Genomic DNA, 19813 nt, shown 5'->3' on the forward strand with positions numbered 1-19813 from the left:
AAAGTTATGTTTTTTCATTTGATTTTTGAGGGGTATACTGACGCAGGGCATATTGTTTGGCTACAATGTAATTGTCTTTCTGGGAATAATCATTTGCTCACAAAAAGTAATACAACTTGATGCGCTGAAAGTCAATTCATCTAAATCAGTACAAAAAAAAATGTAAAAACATCCCAGTTGGTATTATTAAAACAGCTCAAGCATAGCATCCTTGGTCTGTCTAGTATCCTCTATGAGCTCAACTTTGCATCTTTTAAGGGCCATTTGGCAAATTGAAGCAAGAAAAACACAGTTATGTTCAGAAAAGTTTGCTTGCGACTCATCCAGTTTATTCCTGAATGACTGTACATTACAGAAGATAATGGAGGGAAGTGGCAAGTAGTGCAGCCCATGTCTGTGTAGCCTCTGTTGGACTCCTCTTTTCCAGCTGCGCTTCCTCACTCGTACCACTGTCTGCTGCTTACCTTCTTTCCAGGAAGGCTTCTGCATGCGTACTGCTGTCAGCTGACTAGAGAAAACATGTGACAAGGCATGTATTGTCACCAAATGATTCCAGGAACATGACAGCAAGTTTTCATTGCATAGAAAAATAAAATAGAACTTAAAGTCAAGATTATGTGTGTCAAGTAAATTTAACTGAAATATACAACTGAAAAACATATGGCACAATTATACTGAAGACGCACCCACACCAGTGCCAGTTGACTTCAGTTGTCACTGAAAGTCGACTTGCTGTTTCTAGTGTAATAATGTCGCAATGCGCATATGTTTGATTTATGTACAATTCCTTTCTTCTTTCCTATTTTCTTGGCTTAGTTATATTTCCAGAGTGCAGTATTGAGAGTTTGAAAGTTCTTATATAATAATATCAGTTTAACAGCTTATATTCTGTATGTATCAACTTAGTTTGATTTGTATTCGGCAACTACTACATAGACTATCAAGGGATCAGGAAATAGGAGTGATTTAGCAGAAGGGCGTTCCTCATGCAGGTCTATCAGCCTATAAATGAAAGTTGCTCCTTTGTCAGAACTGGCTTTGCCCCCCCCCCACTACACAAGCATTGGTAAGGCTGGATACTGAAATCATTAAACACATAAGAAAAAAAAAAAACTATACTGTAATAATATTGTGCTTGTTTTTAATCTATTCTTAATTATAGCAGGGTTACATAAATAATTGTGCATGATAAGCTTTTTTAATATTTTTAATGTTTCTCAAAAACAATGAGAAATTCCCTTAAGAATTCTCATTTTATTCTTTCATGCAATTTGAAGTGAATCCTTTTCCAAAAAGTTTAATTACTGCCTTCAATAATTAATTCATAGAAAAACTCCTTAAATACTTCTATAAGGCATATTTCTTTATAGATAAAGATAAAGGACAAGAAGCATTATGGACATGAGCATAGGTCAAAATGGGAGCCTAAGAAACATTTCTCTTTGTTATGAACATCATCCTAACTCCTGTCAGAAGTTTGTCTATCCACTGGCTGTGCAAGTTATAATATATTTTGTAATATGTGTCATTGTACTTCTTACATTCTTTGGAAATCTTCTGGTGATCATAGCCATAACTCATTTCAAGCAGCTGCACACACCAACTAACTACCTCACTCTTTGTCTGGCTGTAGCTGACATGCTTGTAGGAGTTGGTGTGATGCCTTTTTCCATGATACGTTCTGTGGAGAATTGCTGGTATTTTGGGAGTTTATTCTGTAAAATACACAGCTGTGTTGCCATTACATTGTGCACTGGATGTATTTTAAATCTTGTTTTTATCTCTGTTGAGCGATATTATGCAATCTGTCACCCCCTGCAGTACCACAGTAAAATAACTCCTCTTACTACTTTATGTATGATGGCTGTCTGTTGGGGCCTTGCTGTTGCTGAGGGAATTATATATCCACAGCTAAATGACAAAGGCATAGACGCTTACACTGATCTGTTATGTAAGGGAGCCTGTGTGGTGGTTATAGGACAGATGACAAGTTTAACAGTTACAGTGACCTTGTTGTACATACCTACTGTTGTCATGCTCAGTATTTATCTGAAAATATATCTTGTTGCACGGAGGCAATCACGATTAGTCCTCAGTACTGTCTCTCAAGCAAATAAATCCAAAGCGCAACCCACCATTAGTAAGGCAGAGAGAAAAGCAACTAAAACATTAGCTATAGTCACAGGAGGGTTTCTATCATTTTGGGCACCATTTTCTATCTACAATCTCATTGTGACACTGTTTGGTGTTAGTGGGTCACCACAAATGTTTGATTTACTTTGTTGGGTTGCTATGTCAAATTCAGCTTGCAATCCTATTATATATGCATTAGTCTACAAGTGGTTTAGAAAAGCACTGAAAGTAATTTTATTAGGTGAAATATTTAGGAAAAACTCTTCTAGAATACAGCTGTGTTCAGAGTAGCACAATGAAATAAAAGCACTATACACAAAAACAATACAATATTATACAGTGTTTTGTGCATTTATGTGATTGTTATAAAACTTGACATCTAAGTTTTCCTGCTCTGTCCCTCCAGTTTTAGCTCAAGGTCTTGATTAATAGCTAAGGTTTTGCATGAAAACGTGCAGGACTATGAGGCTAATGCTGGATAACTCTGCTTTACAGTATCACATTTCAGAATTGAATCTACAACAAGAATGTATTAAATGAATCTGTCTGTCATACAAACCCAATACGTCTACTGCCTCACATACAAAACTTTGCTGACCCCTAGTTTTGTTAATTTTGTGAAGAGTAAACAAGTCAATACATCCTCAGTATGAACTTAAGTTACAGGCCGCATTTTATGTTTTATTTTAAAATTTGGCTAATGAATGATAATGTTATTTTGCATTAAATTGTGCAGAAGTATGTTTCCTGTAAATCTTCTCTATCCACAAACTTAAATTGCAGGCCATATTACATGTTTTATTTTAAAATTCAGCAAATAAACAGTTACTGTGCATTGTGTTTCTCTGTAGAGCGAAGAGAGTACTTTTTCTGATTTAGAAAATCAACTAAATGTGTAATTTGGCCAGGGAGCCAAACAGCTGCATACGACTGTCTCTATGTAGCACGTTAAACATAATAATACTACTAATAATAATCATTTTTATGTGTATGACACTTTTAAGTGTAGTTAGACAATTTCAAAGAGCTTTGAAAAGGAACACAATTTTAAAAAATGGAAGGAAAAAAAAAATGATGTGACAGCACAAATTGGAAAGATAGACAATGTATGACAGCAATGCAAACACTTGTACTGTGTTTACATGTTGGCAGTAGACATGAGATGGCAAACTGAATATTCCATTGTTTTTCATGGAAAAGTGAGAATATTCTGCCACTACCAGTTGCAAAGTTTTTGAGGTGGCTCATTTTCACATCTTCATTTCTACACCATACAGAGTATGGTTACAATTTAAAATGTAATTGAAAGTTCAGCAAAAATAGTATAATTAGGACAGGTAAAAATATGTTTGATTGGTACTGTCTCCAAGGCTCCCTTAATACAGAATACCAAACCAACTCCAGATACAATAAGTAGGCTTTTGCATTTTGCAGATGTGTGTTATTGGATGATAGTTAGATTTTATTTGACACCTTTTTAAACATTATTTCCCTGCTCCCCTGAGTTACACCAAGCTAGACTCTAAATGTCCTGCACTGTCAGTCTCTGAGCCTCTGGCACATTTGACCTCCAAGTTTCTTATTTTACTTGACTTTCGACTGTCAACTCATAAGTTGAGTCATTTAAAACTTTTTTTCAGGCTCAGCTTTTGGTGTTCTCTCCAGGCCAGATTTAGCTCTGCCTTCTCACTCTGGCTCAGCTTTGGCTCCTGCCACTGCCTCCAACCCTGATCCAGCCCCGGACTTCAGTGTGGATCCTGCTCCTGCCTCTGTGTTAGTCTTCTCTGTCCTGGGTTCCTATCGCTTTCTCCACCTTATTCTTTGTCATCATCACCTGTCCAAGTCACTTTCACAATCTCTGTTCTGTTCCCAGTTACCATCTCTGTCCCAGCTATATTTGTGTTGGAGCCTGTTCCAGGCTGCACTGCAAATACAGGTAATGATGTACTTAAGAAGTGCTGCATAATGGAGCAGGCTTTGACATGTGCTGCCATCAGACCTCTCTTCCTTGTAGCTCATGGCATCACTTCTCGTGCTACTCTGGGCAGCGACCACAGCAGCGGCACTTCCCCAGGCCACTCCCAGCTTTTTCTGCCACATGCTGCACCACCCACACAAGCAAGGCTGCTGCTTGTGTTTGCTAGAGCTCCAACCCTTGGCCTTGACTAACCATGCAACCAGTGCCTTCTTGAAATTTCTCTGGAGGGCCACAGCAAACGCCACCAGGCTACTCAGCCAACATTACAAGGCATGTATTGATCAAATGGTTTCAGGAAAATGAAAGCACGTTTTTATTGTTTCAATGACTTGCAGAGTCACTGTATCATTACCCTATTCAGCATATTTGGAGATTGGAAAGCCCACAGAAGACTGTTCAGCCATCTAATTTGCAGTAACTGTGCACAAAATTCGTTCATATCGAGGGAAGCTTTTGCTGTGATTGACCTAGAAATATAAGCATCATGAATTCACCAGTTAACACCAGAATTGGTTCCTGTTGTTCACTGGTCAGATATGTAAGATATTTTGGCAGAAACAGACAAGAGACTTGCATAAGAAGGGTCATGCGCCATAAGTCAAGGTCATGCAGAGTAAAACCTGGTTCCCACTTTGAAGTGTGGTAGTTCCCACTTTGAACTTAGGGCCCTGGGGCTGTGTGATATTAGTCTTCTTCTTTTAACCTAAAAATAAGTGATATGTTTCAGTTGACTTTTTATGTACTTATCAAAAATGGACCAACCTAGATCATACTAAAGTATACTTGGAAAAGTTTATTTTTGGCCTATACTTACACTTAATCTTTTGATTGAGATATACTTAAGAAAAGTATAATTTAGTATTCTTGATTTGTACATGAAGTTTAAGAATACTTGGCTTACAGTTTGGCATGGAATACCTTAGAATAAATAGTACATACATGTAAAACTGAAACTAATCTTTTATGTACACAGTGTTATTTACCCACACAGAAACAGATTAACATATTTTGACCGTTCTTCCAAGGTGTGTTTGTTGTGTTTTATTTTAAACTGGAATGTTGATTTTAGTTGAAAAGGTCTTATATTTTGATCAGTTTAATATGTCTAAAAATTCTGAACATAAATATGTTCTTAATCCTGAGATGTCTTGTGAATTTTTATAGAAGTAGCCCACTGGTAGTGTTCATATTTGTTTCCTTTAAGTCTACTTAAAGTACCTTTAAAGAGATATTTTAGAAACCCAGTAGTATACTTTAAAGGGCAGAGACAATATGTAAGTAGTAAACTATACGTATTAAGTTGACTTAATGAAAACGTACAAGTATACTTGCAGTATAAAAACTATTAAATTATTAGTTTACTGAGAATATATTTAAAAGTGTCATTTCATATATTAAAAAGCATTACAGAAGTATTGTGGCAGTGGATTGGTGGTGTTGCCACTAATAGTCAGTTTTGGTACAATAGTTTGGTTTTGTTGTAGTATAGCTCACAATATAGTTGTAGTATACATATTGAAATTGTACACTTACAGGCATACTGCTAGTACGTTGATATTAGTATACTTACTACATAAAGTATACTTACCATTACCGAACAAACTTAAACGAAGCTGAAGTTAGCTTCTTATCTGCCAGGTAGTTTTTCAAATTTTGCACAAGTTGTAACGGAAATTTTCAATAAGAAACTTGTAAACAGGACACTCATCAAAGTCAAACCCAGGACCAAACCACTAAAATCCAAATTTGGTCAAGGTTCGAAATTTCAATTATGTTTGAGATTAACTTCAATTTGAGCTTATATGTGCTAGAGATGTTCTGTCAAATCTGTTGCGAGGCATGTGGTACAATTTACTTTGTAAAACATCAACATCACCAAAACGACCAAGAACAGGACAAGTTATAGTCTATCGTCTGATCCAGTGATCTAGGCAAATATCAATTTTTGGCTGGCACGCTGATAACCGAACTTGTAGCGATGACAGATAGCAGTGGTCGTTGTGCAATGATTGGAGGGCTAAGAAGAACAAAATTCGAGTGCCCATAACACAGTGACACCACTCACAGAAAACAAATCAAATTTCATTGTAAACTGCCAGTCTAATACATTTGAATGGGTAGGCCTGTTATCAATATGGGTAGGGGGATATATAAATCTCTTAAAATAGATTCAGCACAGGTGGGCTTCAGCACAGGTAAGCCTGTGCATTAAAGTCTCTGGGTCTATGATTTTTTATTCGATCTTTTAATTCACAGGACTCTTCCAGTAGAACAGTAATCCAATGAATACCTCAGGTTCATACAGAGATTGCTAATTGATCACAAAATCACACTTTTGCAGTGGTCATCCCAGTCCTCTGAGCTAAACACCACTGGACACCTGTGGACTGAGCTGTACAAGAAAGTTCACAAGTGAAGATTTGTTTTGCTTGAGGATCACTTATATAACGTGTGGGTGTTTGGTCTAGTTCTCCACCCTGTAGCAGTGATGCTGCTTAACCTATGTTTGCCCCAGACCATAGAACAATCACTGTATTGCTGCCCTTAATATGCGTATGCCATTCATTCTTTTGCCACCTTCTCAGTGCTGTCTGTGCTTCCTTTGCCTCTTTTGCCCCACCCGGCTGCTGCAACCACCTCTTGCTTCCTGTAGGCACAGACTGGATGTAGTGTGTCAAATGATGATAGAAAATTTACTGGGTTAATACCTCTAGTGGCCTGCACAGAGCCCTGACCTCAGCCACACTGAACATCTTTGGGATGAACTGAAACATGACAGCGAGCCAGTGCCAGTGTCTCATCCAACAGTGCCTGATATCACAAATGCTCGTTTGACTAAATGTGCTCAAGTTCCCATAAACACACTCCAGAATCTTATGGAAAGCTTTCCCAGGAAAGTGGAGACTGTTATAGCTGCAAAGGAGGGGATAACCTCATATAAATACACATGATTTTGGAATCAGTTGTCCAGTAACCTCATAAAATTATTATGGTCTGATCAGGTGTGCACATACTTTTGACCATATAGTGTAACTACCATGCATGAATAATAAAATATTATTTTGGCTGGTATTACTGTATATTAGAGGTGTTACTGAAATACTTGGAAAAGATGTAATCTGGCAGCGTCTGCTTGCTGTTTCTTCTGTAATGATGTCATATTGCTCAGACATGTTTATTTACATTTCCCTTCCTTTTTCTTATTTTCTTGTCTTAGTAATATTTCCAGAATGCAGTAATCAGAGTTGGAAAATTCTTATATACAACTATCATTTTAACAACTCGTAATTTGTCTAGGTAACTTATTTTGATTTGTATTTGGTAACTATCACACAGACTTTTAGAGGATCAGGAAATAGGAGTGATTCAGCAGAAGGGCGTTCCTGATGCAGGTCTGTCAGCCTATAAATGAAAGTTGCTCTTTCATCAGAGCCGGCTTTGCCCCCTCTATACAAGCATTGGTAAGGCTGGATACTGAAGTTATTAAACACAGAAGGAAAAAAAGAGAAAATAATGAATATGTGCTTGTTTCTTTAAACTACTCCGAATTATAGCAGAGTTACATAGCTACTCATGCATTATGGGCTTTTTACTGTTTTTAATGTGTCCCAAAAGCAATTAAGAAATACTTTTGGAATTATCATTTTATCCTTTTGTGCTATTTGAAATGAATCATTTTTATCAGTGTTTAATTAATTACTGACTTTACTTTTAATGGAAGCACTGCTTAAATACATTTTCAAGGTATATTTCTTTACAGATAAAGGAAAAGAGCATAATGGACTTGAGCGTAAGTCAAAATGGGAGCGTAAGAAACATTTCTCTTTGTTATGAACATCATCCTAACTCCTGTCAGAAGTTCATCCATCCACTGGCTGTGCAAGTGATTATATATTTTGTCATTAGTCTGATTATACTTCTTACATTGTTTGGAAATCTTCTGGTGATCATATCCATAACTCATTTCAAGCAGCTGCACACACCAACTAACTACCTCACTCTCTCTCTGGCTGTAGCTGACCTGCTTTTAGGAGTGACTGTGATGCCTGCTAGCATGATACGCTCTGTGGAGACTTGCTGGTATTTGGGGAGTTTATTCTGCAAAATACACACCAGCCTTGCCGTAATGCTGTGCACTGCATCTATTTTAAATCTTGCATTTATCTCAGTTGAGCGATATTATGCAGTATGTCACCCCCTGCAGTCCACAATACTCTCTCTCAAGTAAATAAATCCAAAGGCCAGCCTGCTGTTAGTAAGGCAGAGAGAAAAGCAACTAAAACATTAGCCATTGTCATGGGAGGGTTTCTGTTATTTTGGGTACCATTTTCTGTCTACAATTTCATTGTGCTGTTTTCTGGTTTGAGCGGTCCACCACAACTGTTTGACGTGCTTTGTTGGATTGCTTACTCAAATTCAGCTTGTAATCCTATCATATATGCATTCTTCTACAAGTGGTTTAGAAAGGCACTCAAAGTTATTAGGTCAAATATTTAGGAGAAACTCTTCCAGAATACAGCTGTGTTCAGAGTAGCACAACGCAATAAAGCACCATCAGCAAAAATCAACAGAACTGACTCATAATGATTATTTCTAAAAGATCATCACAGACATCGACTGAAGCAGTCTCTGAAATGTTTTGCTTACTGATATGTGAGGCAGACAGGTGTCCAAAATATGTAACATAAATATACATACTTTACATAGTCTTGGATTTATTTACTTTTAAGAATTCTTATTACAAATGGCAATGTATTTTTGTTTGGACAGTGTTTTGTACATTATTTTTATTGATGTAATACACTGCAGCTGTGTTTCCTGCTTTAACATATCTGATTTGGCCCACAGTCTTAGTTATTAGCTAAGTGTGTGATCAGGTGTATGAAAACATGCAGGACTTTGAGGCTGAAGCTAGATAAAGCTGCTTTACACAGTCATATTTTAGAATCTAAGCTACAATAGGGACATTAAATGAAGGTGTCTCTGCAATACAACCCCAGTACAATTTAGTATACCATGTGGTAATAATAACACTAAATCCATAGCAATACAGCACTTTTTATTTTAGTCACAAAATGTTATACAGGAACATACAGTTAGGGCCATAACCATTTGGACAGTGACACAGTTTTGTAATTTTGCTTCTGTTCACCACCACAACAGATTTGAAATGAAGCAGTCAAAATATAAAAGTGTAGACTTTCACTTTTGCTTTGACCTTTTAGTAATAACAGCCTTTTTTACATAGCCCTTCCACTTTCACAGACATGAAAATGTAACCGCACTGATAAGCAGTTTCATGGCCAGATGTGGCCTGATCCCTCATTGTTTCATGACAAAATGATAAAAGTTTCAGAGTTGATTACAAGTGTTACATGAACATGCACTTGGTAGCTGTTCATTGAAACTCTCAATATGCAGTTACTAAGAGTTTCCATAAATATTCTAAGCAAAGAAGCTTGCAGTGATGTTTTACGTGACTGGGGCTGGGTGGTGGTTTTAGGGCCTATGATAAGTTCATCTTATCTGTTCTCTTTGTGGCTTCCCATCATTGTTATTCACAGGAGAGTAGGGCACAATCTTCAAAAATCAACTGACTCGGTGATTATTTCCAGTACAGCACTGCTCCCTTTTACTTTAGTAGTGTTGTGATATGTTCCTTTTTTGCATCCACATCTGTAACAGAATTAAATTAAATGTTCTTTCTGTTAAGGCTTATTGTTACTACATAAGCACTTTTCTACACTACTTATGCAATATATTTAATATTGTTTGGATGCTTTATATCACATTCTCAGCTATAGAAGCCCACTTGCAATAAACATACACTATATGGACAAAAGTATTGGGACACCTACACATTACATCTACAAGAGCTTTAATGACATCCCATTCTACAACCCCATTTCCAAAAAAGTTGGGACACTTCAAAATGTAAATAAAAATGCAATGATGTGTAAATCCTACACTTAAATCCTACATTTCATTGAAATAGTACAAAGACAACATATCCAATGCTGAAACTGAGAAATTTTATTGTTTTTTAAAAAATATATGCCCATTTAGAATTTGATGCCAAAAACACATTCCAAAATGTTGGGAAGGGGGAACAAAAGGCTGGTAAAGTTGTGTAATGCTAAAAAATAAATAGTAGTTGATTGACAACAGGTCAGTAACATCACTGGGCATAAAAAAGCATCCCAGAGAGGCTGAGTCAGAAGTAAAGATGAGGAGGGGTTCATTACTCTGTGAAAGACTGCAGAGGCAAAGAGTGCAACAATTCAAAAATAACATTTCGCAACATAGAATAGCAAAGAACTTTTTCTCATCTATGGTACAAAATAACATTAAAATATTCTGAGAATCTGGAGAAATCTCTGTATGTAAGGGACAAGGCCAAAAAACAGTATTTGCTGGCAGTGATGTTTGGGCCCTCAGGTGGCACTGCATTAAAAATATGATTCTGTAGGGGGAATCACTACATGGGCTCAGGAACACATCTGAAGAACACTGTGAAAACAGTTTGTCGCAGCATCCGCTAATGCAAGTTAAAACTCTAAAACACATAGAGGAAACCATACCTACACAGGATCCAGAAACTCTGCCACCTTCTCTGGGCCAGAGCTCATTTAAAATGGATTGAGAGGAAGTGGAAAAGTGTCCTGTGGTCCAACAAATCAACATTTGAAAAATTCTTTTGAAAATCATGGACACTGTGTCCTCTGGGCTAAAGACCACTCAGCTTGTTATCAGTGCACAGTTCAAAAGCTAGTATTCATGATAGTACAGAGGTGCATGGCATGGGTGATGTGCACATCTGTGAAGGTCCCATTAATGCTGAACGATACATACAGGCTTTGGCAACATATACTTCCATCCAGACAACGTCTTTTCAGGAAAGGACTTGCTTATTTCAGCAACACGATGCCAAACCACATTCTGCATGTATTAAAACAGCACTGCTCCGTATTAAAAGAGTCTGGGTGCTAATCTGGCCTGCTTGCGGTCCAGACCGGTCACCACTGATAACATTTGTCACAGCATGAAATGAAAAATACAACAAAAGAAATCCAGAACTGTTGAGAAGCTGTAATTCTATATCAAACAAGAACTGGAAAACATTTCACATTAAAATACAGCAACTGGTGTCCTCAGTTCCAAAACGCTTACAGAGTTTTGTCCAAAGAAGTAGTGATGAAGTGTAAACATGCCCCCGTCCCAACTTTTTTGGGACATTTTGTTGGCATCAGATTCAAAATGGGCATTTATTTTTTAAAAAACAATAAAATTTCTTAGTTTCAACATTTGATATGTTGCCTTTGTAGTATTTTCATTTTAAAATTATAGTTTATATGATTTGCATAGCATTGCATTCTTTTTTATTTATATTTTGCACAGCATCACAACCTTTTTGGAAATAGTTGTAAATCCATAGGCATTAATATGGCTTTTGTCCCCCTTTGCAGCTCTAACAAATTCCCCTCTTCTGGAAATGCTTTATACAAGATTTTGGAGTGTGTTTGTGCCTATTCATCCAGAAGAGCATTTGTAAGGTCAGACACTGAGGCGTTGGATGGGATTGAGGTCAGGGCTCTGTGCAGACCAGGCAAGTTCTTCCACACCAAACTCACCCAGCCATGCCTTTATGGAGCTGCTTTGTGCACTGGGGCTCAGTAATGCTGGAACAGAAAAGGTTCTTCCCCATAATGTTCCCACAAAGTTGGAAGCATACAGTTGTCCAAAATGTCTTGGTGCTGAAGCTCTAAGATTTCCCTTCACCTGAACTAAGGGTTCTAGGCCAACCCCTGAAAAACAACCCCATAGCATTAGCACTCCTTTGCAGTTGACACAACTTCAGGTAACATTTTCCTGGCATTTGCCAAACCCAGATTCGTCCATCAGACTGACAGATAGAGAAGCGTGATTCATCACTCCACAGAATATGTTTCCACTGCTCCAGAGTCCAGTGGTGGTGTGTTACATCACTCTTCCCCAACGCTTGGTATTGTGAATTTTGATCTTAGGTCTGTGTGCAGCTGCTCGGCCATGGAAACCCATTCGTGAAGCTCCTGATGCACAACTTCTACTTATGTTGCTTCCAGAGGCAGTTTGGAACTTATAAGTGAGTGATTTAACAGAGGTTAGACACTGTGCGCTTCAGCACTCGGTAGCCCCACTCTGTGAATTTGTGTGCTCTCCCACTTTGTGGTTAAGCTGTTGCTGCTCCTAGGTGCTTCCATTTTACAGTAATAGCACTTGCTATAGCACATGCCAGGTTTAAAGTCACTGAGCTCATTAGTGTGACCCATTCTACCTGCCAGTGTTTGTCTATCGAGACTGCACGGCTATGTTCTTAATATTATCCACCTGTTAGTAATGCTTAGTAACGTTAGTGGCTGAAACACCTGAACTCAATAATTAGGAGTGGTGTCCCAATACTCTTGTCTATATAGTGTATGTTCATGTTATTCTACTGATTCAGGCCAGGAAGAACTTAATTACTATCATGCACCATAATGACAAGACAGCTGAAGCACAAATTAAGGATGCTATGTTTGGTAGTTGTAGGCAAGTGCAACTGGATTACAATGATAATTTTGTTAAAACCATATAAAAAGAAAAGCTTTGCATTAGGCAGTCTTCATAGTGCCTGAATTTCCGTATTCCATGGCATATATTCTATGCACAACTGTTAGTCTTCATATTTATTTATCTGTCATTACTCCAGTATAGTCATTGCTAATTACCACCTACTGACTGGGTCTCACATTATGCCACCAAGCTGAGAAGTTGCTCTGCAAATATGTTGTCTTGGAATTTCTATAGGTTCTCCACATTTATATTTCTATGCATGGACTCCACACTGCAGTTATTACTGTTTAGGCCTTTGGCCATATAAATACAATTTACTCTGATAATTTAATCTTAAAACAGATTGGTCTCTTAAGCGGCACAATTCACACCCGTTTTTGGACAGTCTGCTCTCACAGGGTGGAAAGGATGGCTTAATCATGTACTTCTTTGCTTAAAATATTTATGGAAACTCTCAATAAGTGCATAATGAGAGTTTCAATGAACAGCTACCAAGCCCATGTTCATGTAACACTTGTAATCAACTCTGGACCTTTTATCACTTTAATTTGTCATGAAACAATGGCCACACCTGGCCATGAAACTGCTTATCAGTGCAGTTGCAAAATTAGATAAAACTTATTCTTAGATAGGTTTGTCTTCTAAATTGCCAGCTCAGTTTGTACGCAGTAAGAAGAATGAATCAGAAGGTAGAACTTTCTACAAGCATCACATTTGGACAATTGCAGGAGATGTAATTTTGGGTTACCAAGCTGATGATTTGAGTATGATTTCAGAATGATTGTCCGATCTTCTCCTTTGTTTTCAGTCCTTTCAATCTGGTGTATATTTCATGAGGAGCTCCTGCCTCAAACACATTATTGCTTGGAAATCACCGTCAATAAGTGTATTTGTTTATCTAAGTTTTCTTAAAAATGGAATCTTTCACCCTGTCATAGTCGCACACTTCATCATCCATGGCCACGTCCATGATAACAGTTTTTCCAAAAAGAAAAAAGCTCATTTATGACCTCAGACTCATATTTTGATATAAATAAATTCAGAAACAGAATTCATCCAGAACAGAGAAAAACCTTATACTCCAACCTATGAACCCACCCTGTCTCATCATGCCCATACACCTACCAATAAATAAGTCCTGTCTTCTCACCCTTACACCCCTACCAATGAATGAGTCCTGTCTCCTCATTTCCATACCCTGACCAATAGACCTCTGTTATTTATGCAAAATGGCCGCTAATCTGCAATATTTGCAGCTGATGTAGAGGCTCAGCTAGTAGCTAGAGGGGACCGGAAGCCCTGCCTTGAGGAAAAAAAGTCTAAGTAGGGGCAGCACCCCACACAAGCTCTAGATGTCTGGGGATATAAACTTGAGGGGGCTCCTGGGTTGAGGTACTGGGTGCCCCAGTCCATATTGTGCAGTAAAAAGCTGTTCTGCTGACAGGAGGTCAGGAGGAATTGAATAAAAGGGGGTCATAGAAGGTTTGGAATTGAAGGGTCACAGGAAGGCATCTTATCAGTCAAAAGTTCAGGAACTACCAGCTTAGGGAGGGAGACATGAAACCACAGCTAAGTAAAACAAAAGTAAAGCAGAGTTGAACATTGTCATGGGTTGATCCCCCAAATTGCTTTGAATGATCATAATCTAGGTTCCTGCTGGAGAGCAAAACATTAAATCTGGTCTCAATCATTGGAGGATCGCTGCACTGACTACCTGGTTGTGCTTTGTGAAACCTGACTGCTTGCAGATGATTTGTAAGCTTTCTGTCATTTCAGGTTGGTTTGCTGGAACCACTCTGAAATTCCCTTCATATATTAAAGCACATCAGGAGGGTGTGATGCTGGCAGAAGAGTGTCTTAAGGAATTTTGTACATACTCTAGTACATACTAGTAACCTCAACTGGTGTTCCCTTTGCTGATGCAGGCTGAGGCAACCAAAGGAAACAATATTACTCAGCCTATCTGTTGTGGTAATAGATCAGAGGTTACCTCTAGAGTTCTTTACTGGTATGCTCTGCCTGCCCATCAGCCTGTGGAAAGTCACGCTCTACATTTCAACATCTGTGTTTTATTCATTAAATTACACCACAATCTGGATTTAAACTGGAGCCTCCAGTCTGTAACTGTAGCTTCTGGAAGACCTGTCTGAACAGCACCTCAGTGGAAGGCAGTGTAGAGAAAAGTGAGATCAGTCTAGGATGGTGGTAAAATCAGTTCTTCAGAGTATTTGTAGTTGCAAATGATTTGAGTCAGGTGTACCTGATGGTAAGGCTTCTTGTACTTTTTATGCAGTTTCCATTATGACCTTCTCTTCAAGTGTCTATAATGTTGGTCAGTCATGTAATTTATGTTTAGGTGTTACATTTAATTAAAATAACTGGTTCCATTTATCCATTCTTTTTTTTCACTTGTGAATGCTTTAGTTGGAGAAATCTACCTATTTTAATGCTCAAACAGCTTAACCATGTTGAATCTCTTGATTTAGTAATACTGCTGGAGTGAAATATACAAAGTTGGACAGTTCTTATACACCACAATCCTTGTGAATTACTTATTTTGTGTTAAATTTAGAACACTAAATTGATCTACCTTAATGAAAACAAAAAGCCCCAAGTGTGTTTTGATTCACAGCTTGTTAGCTGTCATGTAAAATATCAGGGGATCAACACAGCGGGATCAGCAGATGGGTGTTTATGATACAAGCCTGCAAGCCTATAAATTAAGTCTGGTCTTTCCTCAGAGCTGGCATTGCCCTTGTGTGCAGACAGAGGTAAGGCTGGAAATGTTGTCTGACATTAAAATATAAGACCATAAATATGTGCTTGTTGTTAGACTACTCTGAATTATGGTATCACATGGATTATTCTTTTTAAAACATTTGTGTTTTTATGTTTTAATAAAATCTTGAATTTAGGAGGAAAAACTCATTGACATTTACACTGAATAATGAATTTTGTAAGAACTAATGATGTTACATCTTGATTTATTTCTTTACAGATATAGTCAAAACAGGATGGACATGAGTGTGAACCAAAACTGTAGCATAAGAAACATTTCTCTTTGTTACGAACATCATCCTAACTCCTGTCAGAAGTTTACCTATCCACTGGCTGTGAGAATTGTGACTTATTTTGCCATTGGTGTTGTTGTACTTCTTACATTATTTGGAAATCTTCTGGTGATCATAGCCATAACTCATTTCAAGCAGCTGCACACACCAACTAACTACCTCACTCTCTCTCTGGCTGTAGCTGACCTGCTTGTGGGAGGGGCTGTGATGCCTCCTAGCATGATACGCTCTGTGGAGACTTGCTGGTATTTTGGGACCACGTTCTGTAAAATACACACCAGCCTTGACATGACATTATGCACTGCATCTGTTTTAAATCTTGCATTTATCTCAATTGAGCGATATTATGCAGTATGTCACCCCCTGCAGTACCACAGTAAAATGACTCCTCTTACCACTCTGTTCATGATTGCTGTTTGTTGGAGTGTTGCTGCAGCTGTGGGAATTTTACTGCTAAATGTTCTGGGTATAGAAGATTACAGTAATGTTTCATGTGAGGGAGCTTGTGTTATAGTTCTAGGGCCCATGATAAGTTTGTTGGTTTTAGCATTCTCTTTATATCTCCCCACCATTATCATGCTAAGCATTTATCTGAAAATATATCTTGTTGCACAGAAACAATCACGTTTAGTCCTTCACACTGTCTCTCAAATAAATAAATCCAGAGGTCAGCCCATTAGCAGAGGCAGGAAGAGACAAAGAGAAAAGCATTCAACCGTTAGTAAGACAGAGAGAAAAGCAACTAAGACATTAGTCATTGTAATGGGAGGATTTGTAATATTTTGGGCACCATTTTCCATCTACAATTTTATTGTGACAGTTTTAGGTTATTCTGGTCCACCACAACTGTTTGACGTGCTTGGCTGGATTGGTTATTCAAGTTCAGCTTGTAATCCTATTATATATGCATTCTTCTACAGATGGTTTAGAAAGGCACTCAAAGTTATATTATTAGGCAAAATATTTAGGAACAGTTCTTCAAGAATGGATCTCTTGGAACTTAAATAGTTGTTTCTAATCCAACACTGCAAATATTAACCTAAGTAGTGTTCTAAGACTTTTTGACCTCCTGATAAAGGATATGTACAGGCATTGGTATTTACATAAACTGAGGATTCACCATCTTCCTTTAAGAAGAGTTGTGAGACCACGTGATTGTTACCTTCTTGTGTTCTCATCTTTTCTTTTTTTGCTTGCACCTGTAGCAGAACAGTGTTTAAATCCTATAGTTGTGTAATTCATTTCTCTGCTACATGAGAAATGTGTTCATGAATTGTTTTTAGGTTGCTTTTATCAGCACAGCTTTGTGTCTTACTGCACCCTTTCTAACAACTCAGCAAGGGCTTAATTATTGGCAAACAGTATACAGGAAAACATGAACTGAATTTTGTTAGAATGGGTACAGAAAAAAACAAACAAAAACGAAGCAGTAACACTAGCCTGTATTGTATGCTTACTATAGGTTTCCAGAAGTGTTAGTTCAGTACAGTAAATTGAATCTTAACATTCAGCATACACATCTATTTTGAACTCAACCTAAACTTACTAACTTTATAAGCAGAATTTAAACAGTTTATTGTTGTGATCACTGTAGGTTTCACATTTTTTAGATTCCACAATCAATATGTTTTTAAAACTTTTCCAGATATTGTGATATTTTCTGATGTTGATCACAAGAATGTTTTGACCAAAATGAAAGCTTGTCCTGGAATAAAGGTCTAAATGTTTGTTACTGTTTAGTTCTTTGGATTTTATTTTTTAAAAATGTATGCAATTATTATATAACGTAACTTACCAGTTCACTGTGGTGGTGGGAGGAGTCTCTTGAAGAGTATGATCACACACTGGAGGACAGCTCAAAATCAAAATACATACAGTACATGGGCAACTGAAGGCTGCACAAATGAGAAAATTCAACAGTGACATAAGTTACACCATGAGGAAATGAACAGTGAGAAAAGAAACAGTTTTATACTTCCAGTGATAGAAAATGATGAATGTATTTACACAGCAAAATGGCTACTAAAAGGAGACAGGTGCAGCTGACAAAGAGTCTCAGGTGTAACAGTACCTTTGGCAGTCAGAGGTTGAAGTTTCTGGTGGAGATACAAATGCAGTTCCCACGTTGAAACTTGGGAGCATATCTGCAGCTACAATCTGCATGAGCTTTGTTGTGCCTAGCGGGTTGCAGAAGGATTGTGCATTTCCTGCCAAACCTGTTCAGCATTCTGAAACTAATCATTGGTGCTTCCCTCTTTGTGGGGTTCCATGGAGCAAAGATAGCTGATACCCTAAAAAGTACTAAAAGGGTGTGATTCCAATGAAAGGGAAAAGAGGCCAAGGCAGGTAGTGAGCCCACTCAAGTTGTCAATAGGTAATAAAAGACTTCCCAAACTCCTGGCTATTACTAGGTGGAGCACCTGTGCATTAGATTGTGGATGATGGCCAGATGTTTAAAAAAGGTATTTCAAGGTTTTCCATAAAAGTGCTTCACACCCTGGAGGGTAGAATTAGGGTACAGAGTCAGTAATAATGCCCTCCACAGTTTCAGAAAATCTGATTGAATAGCACCTCAGGGACCTATATAACAGGGGAGACAGGAGAGCAAGATGAGCCTATATGCTTTAGGGAAACAATGAGCAACTACCAGGATGTTGGTACAACCATCAGAGGGGGGCAGCTCAGTAACAAAGTCAATGCATAAACAGGACCAAGCTCACTGGGGGATAAGAAAAAAGACTAAACATGGGGTTTTGATAGCTGCACGTGTGTTGCATGAGCAAATCTGGTGTCAATCTGTGCAAAGGTGGGCCACCAGTATTGTTGGGAATGTTGTTGTGTAGTGTACTCTATACCTGGATGTTCATTTGCTATAGTAGTATTAGCTTATGCTAACAGATGGTCACTTAGATCTCTGGGAACAGAGGTTTTGCTAGTAGGATAGATGACTAGCACTGGGTTAACATCCTGAACCTTTCACATATCCATGTTGTTGTCTCACAGGACAGGAGCCAGCATGCAGAGCTCTAGGAACATAGTGCCAGATTCAGTGGGGGAAAGTGACAGGGTTGGAGCCTGGATGACAAAGAAATTGTAAGACAAAGGGTGAGAAGTAAATGGCACAGCTCTCAAGGATTAAAAAGTAAACCTGGCCAGATGTACTCCAAATTTGGATGACATGTCTTAGCACCACAGATGGCTCCAAATACATCTTCCCAACATTTTACTTATAACATCACTGACAAATGCTTGCATGACATAGGGCATATTACTCACTCTGTAGGTCATCACCAGATACTCATAATACCCCGTTGTCTACCACTTTTGGCCCTCCTGGATGTGGATCCAGTTCCAGTCATTCCAGAGATTCAGCTTGAAGATGTACCATGAACTACAAGATTGTTCAATAGCTGCTGGAACAACAGGAAAGGGGTAGCAATACCACATTACACTAGACTTCTGTAGGTGATGCAAGAAAGAAACCCTCCGTCTCTTTTCTTATCAAAGAAAAAACATGGGGAAGCAGGATGAATACAGTTCTCCATGGCTTAGGTTTCAGCAGCAGTAAAGGGGAAGACCCTGTTTCAAGGACTTGCGGTGCTGACCAGGAACTCAGTGACACAGTCCCCAGACCAGTCAGGAGAAGGATTGGTGGGCTTTTTCTTGTTAAGACCTGCTTAAGGTCAGCATAGCAGTCAGAGATTTCTATGTGGAGGTCAGCTGACAGAGTCTGTATGGAGATAAATTCCCATGGGAGGTGGAGATAGATCTTCTGACAGTAAGAGTACCAAGTGAGTATTTCGAGGTTTTTCCAATCTACTATGGTGTTATTTTTGTAGCCAGGATAATCCCAAGATTATCTTATGTACTGCATTAGAAAGGAAGGTTACTGGCAGTCAGTGTATCAGGGAATGATTAACTGTGCATGAAAAATGGGAAAAATTCTTGTCATATGTTGGTACACAAAAGGCTCACACTGTTTGTAGGAGGGAGAAAGGAGGATTATGGAATGAGTGGAAGGTGTAGTGATGCTCTCTCG

The 19813-nt window shown here is 38.3% G+C and overlaps 2 protein-coding genes across 2 annotated transcripts; both read left to right on the forward strand.

Moving 5' to 3' along the window:
• The first annotated feature begins 1395 nt into the window (after positions 1–1395).
• LOC118816308 (trace amine-associated receptor 8b-like) lies at positions 1396–2424 on the forward strand. Its single transcript, XM_036582833.1, has one exon. The coding sequence runs from the start codon at positions 1396–1398 to the stop codon at positions 2422–2424; it is 1029 nt and encodes a 342-aa protein (XP_036438726.1).
• Positions 2425–15717: 13293 nt separating this feature from the next.
• Positions 15718–16782, forward strand: LOC118816309 (trace amine-associated receptor 1-like). Its single transcript, XM_036582834.1, has 3 exons — positions 15718–16040; positions 16113–16433; positions 16503–16782. Exons 1-3 carry the CDS (start codon positions 15718–15720, stop codon positions 16780–16782), a joined length of 924 nt encoding a protein of 307 aa, XP_036438727.1.
• The last annotated feature ends 3031 nt before the right edge of the window (positions 16783–19813 follow it).

This window comes from Colossoma macropomum, unplaced genomic scaffold (genome assembly GCF_904425465.1).
Source record: "Colossoma macropomum unplaced genomic scaffold, Colossoma_macropomum, whole genome shotgun sequence".
Classification (NCBI taxonomy): domain Eukaryota; kingdom Metazoa; phylum Chordata; class Actinopteri; order Characiformes; family Serrasalmidae; genus Colossoma; species Colossoma macropomum.

Coding starts and splice junctions, on each gene's coding strand:
- LOC118816309 (XM_036582834.1), top strand. CDS start 15,718: ATGGACATGAGTGTGAACCAAAACTGTAGCATAAGAAACATTTCTCTT. Junction 16,041..16,112: donor TATTTTGGGACCACGTTCTG/TAAAATACACAC, acceptor TATCTCAATTGA/GCGATATTATGCAGTATGTC. Junction 16,434..16,502: donor ACTGTCTCTCAAATAAATAA/ATCCAGAGGTCA, acceptor CGTTAGTAAGAC/AGAGAGAAAAGCAACTAAGA.
- LOC118816308 (XM_036582833.1), top strand. CDS start 1,396: ATGGACATGAGCATAGGTCAAAATGGGAGCCTAAGAAACATTTCTCTT.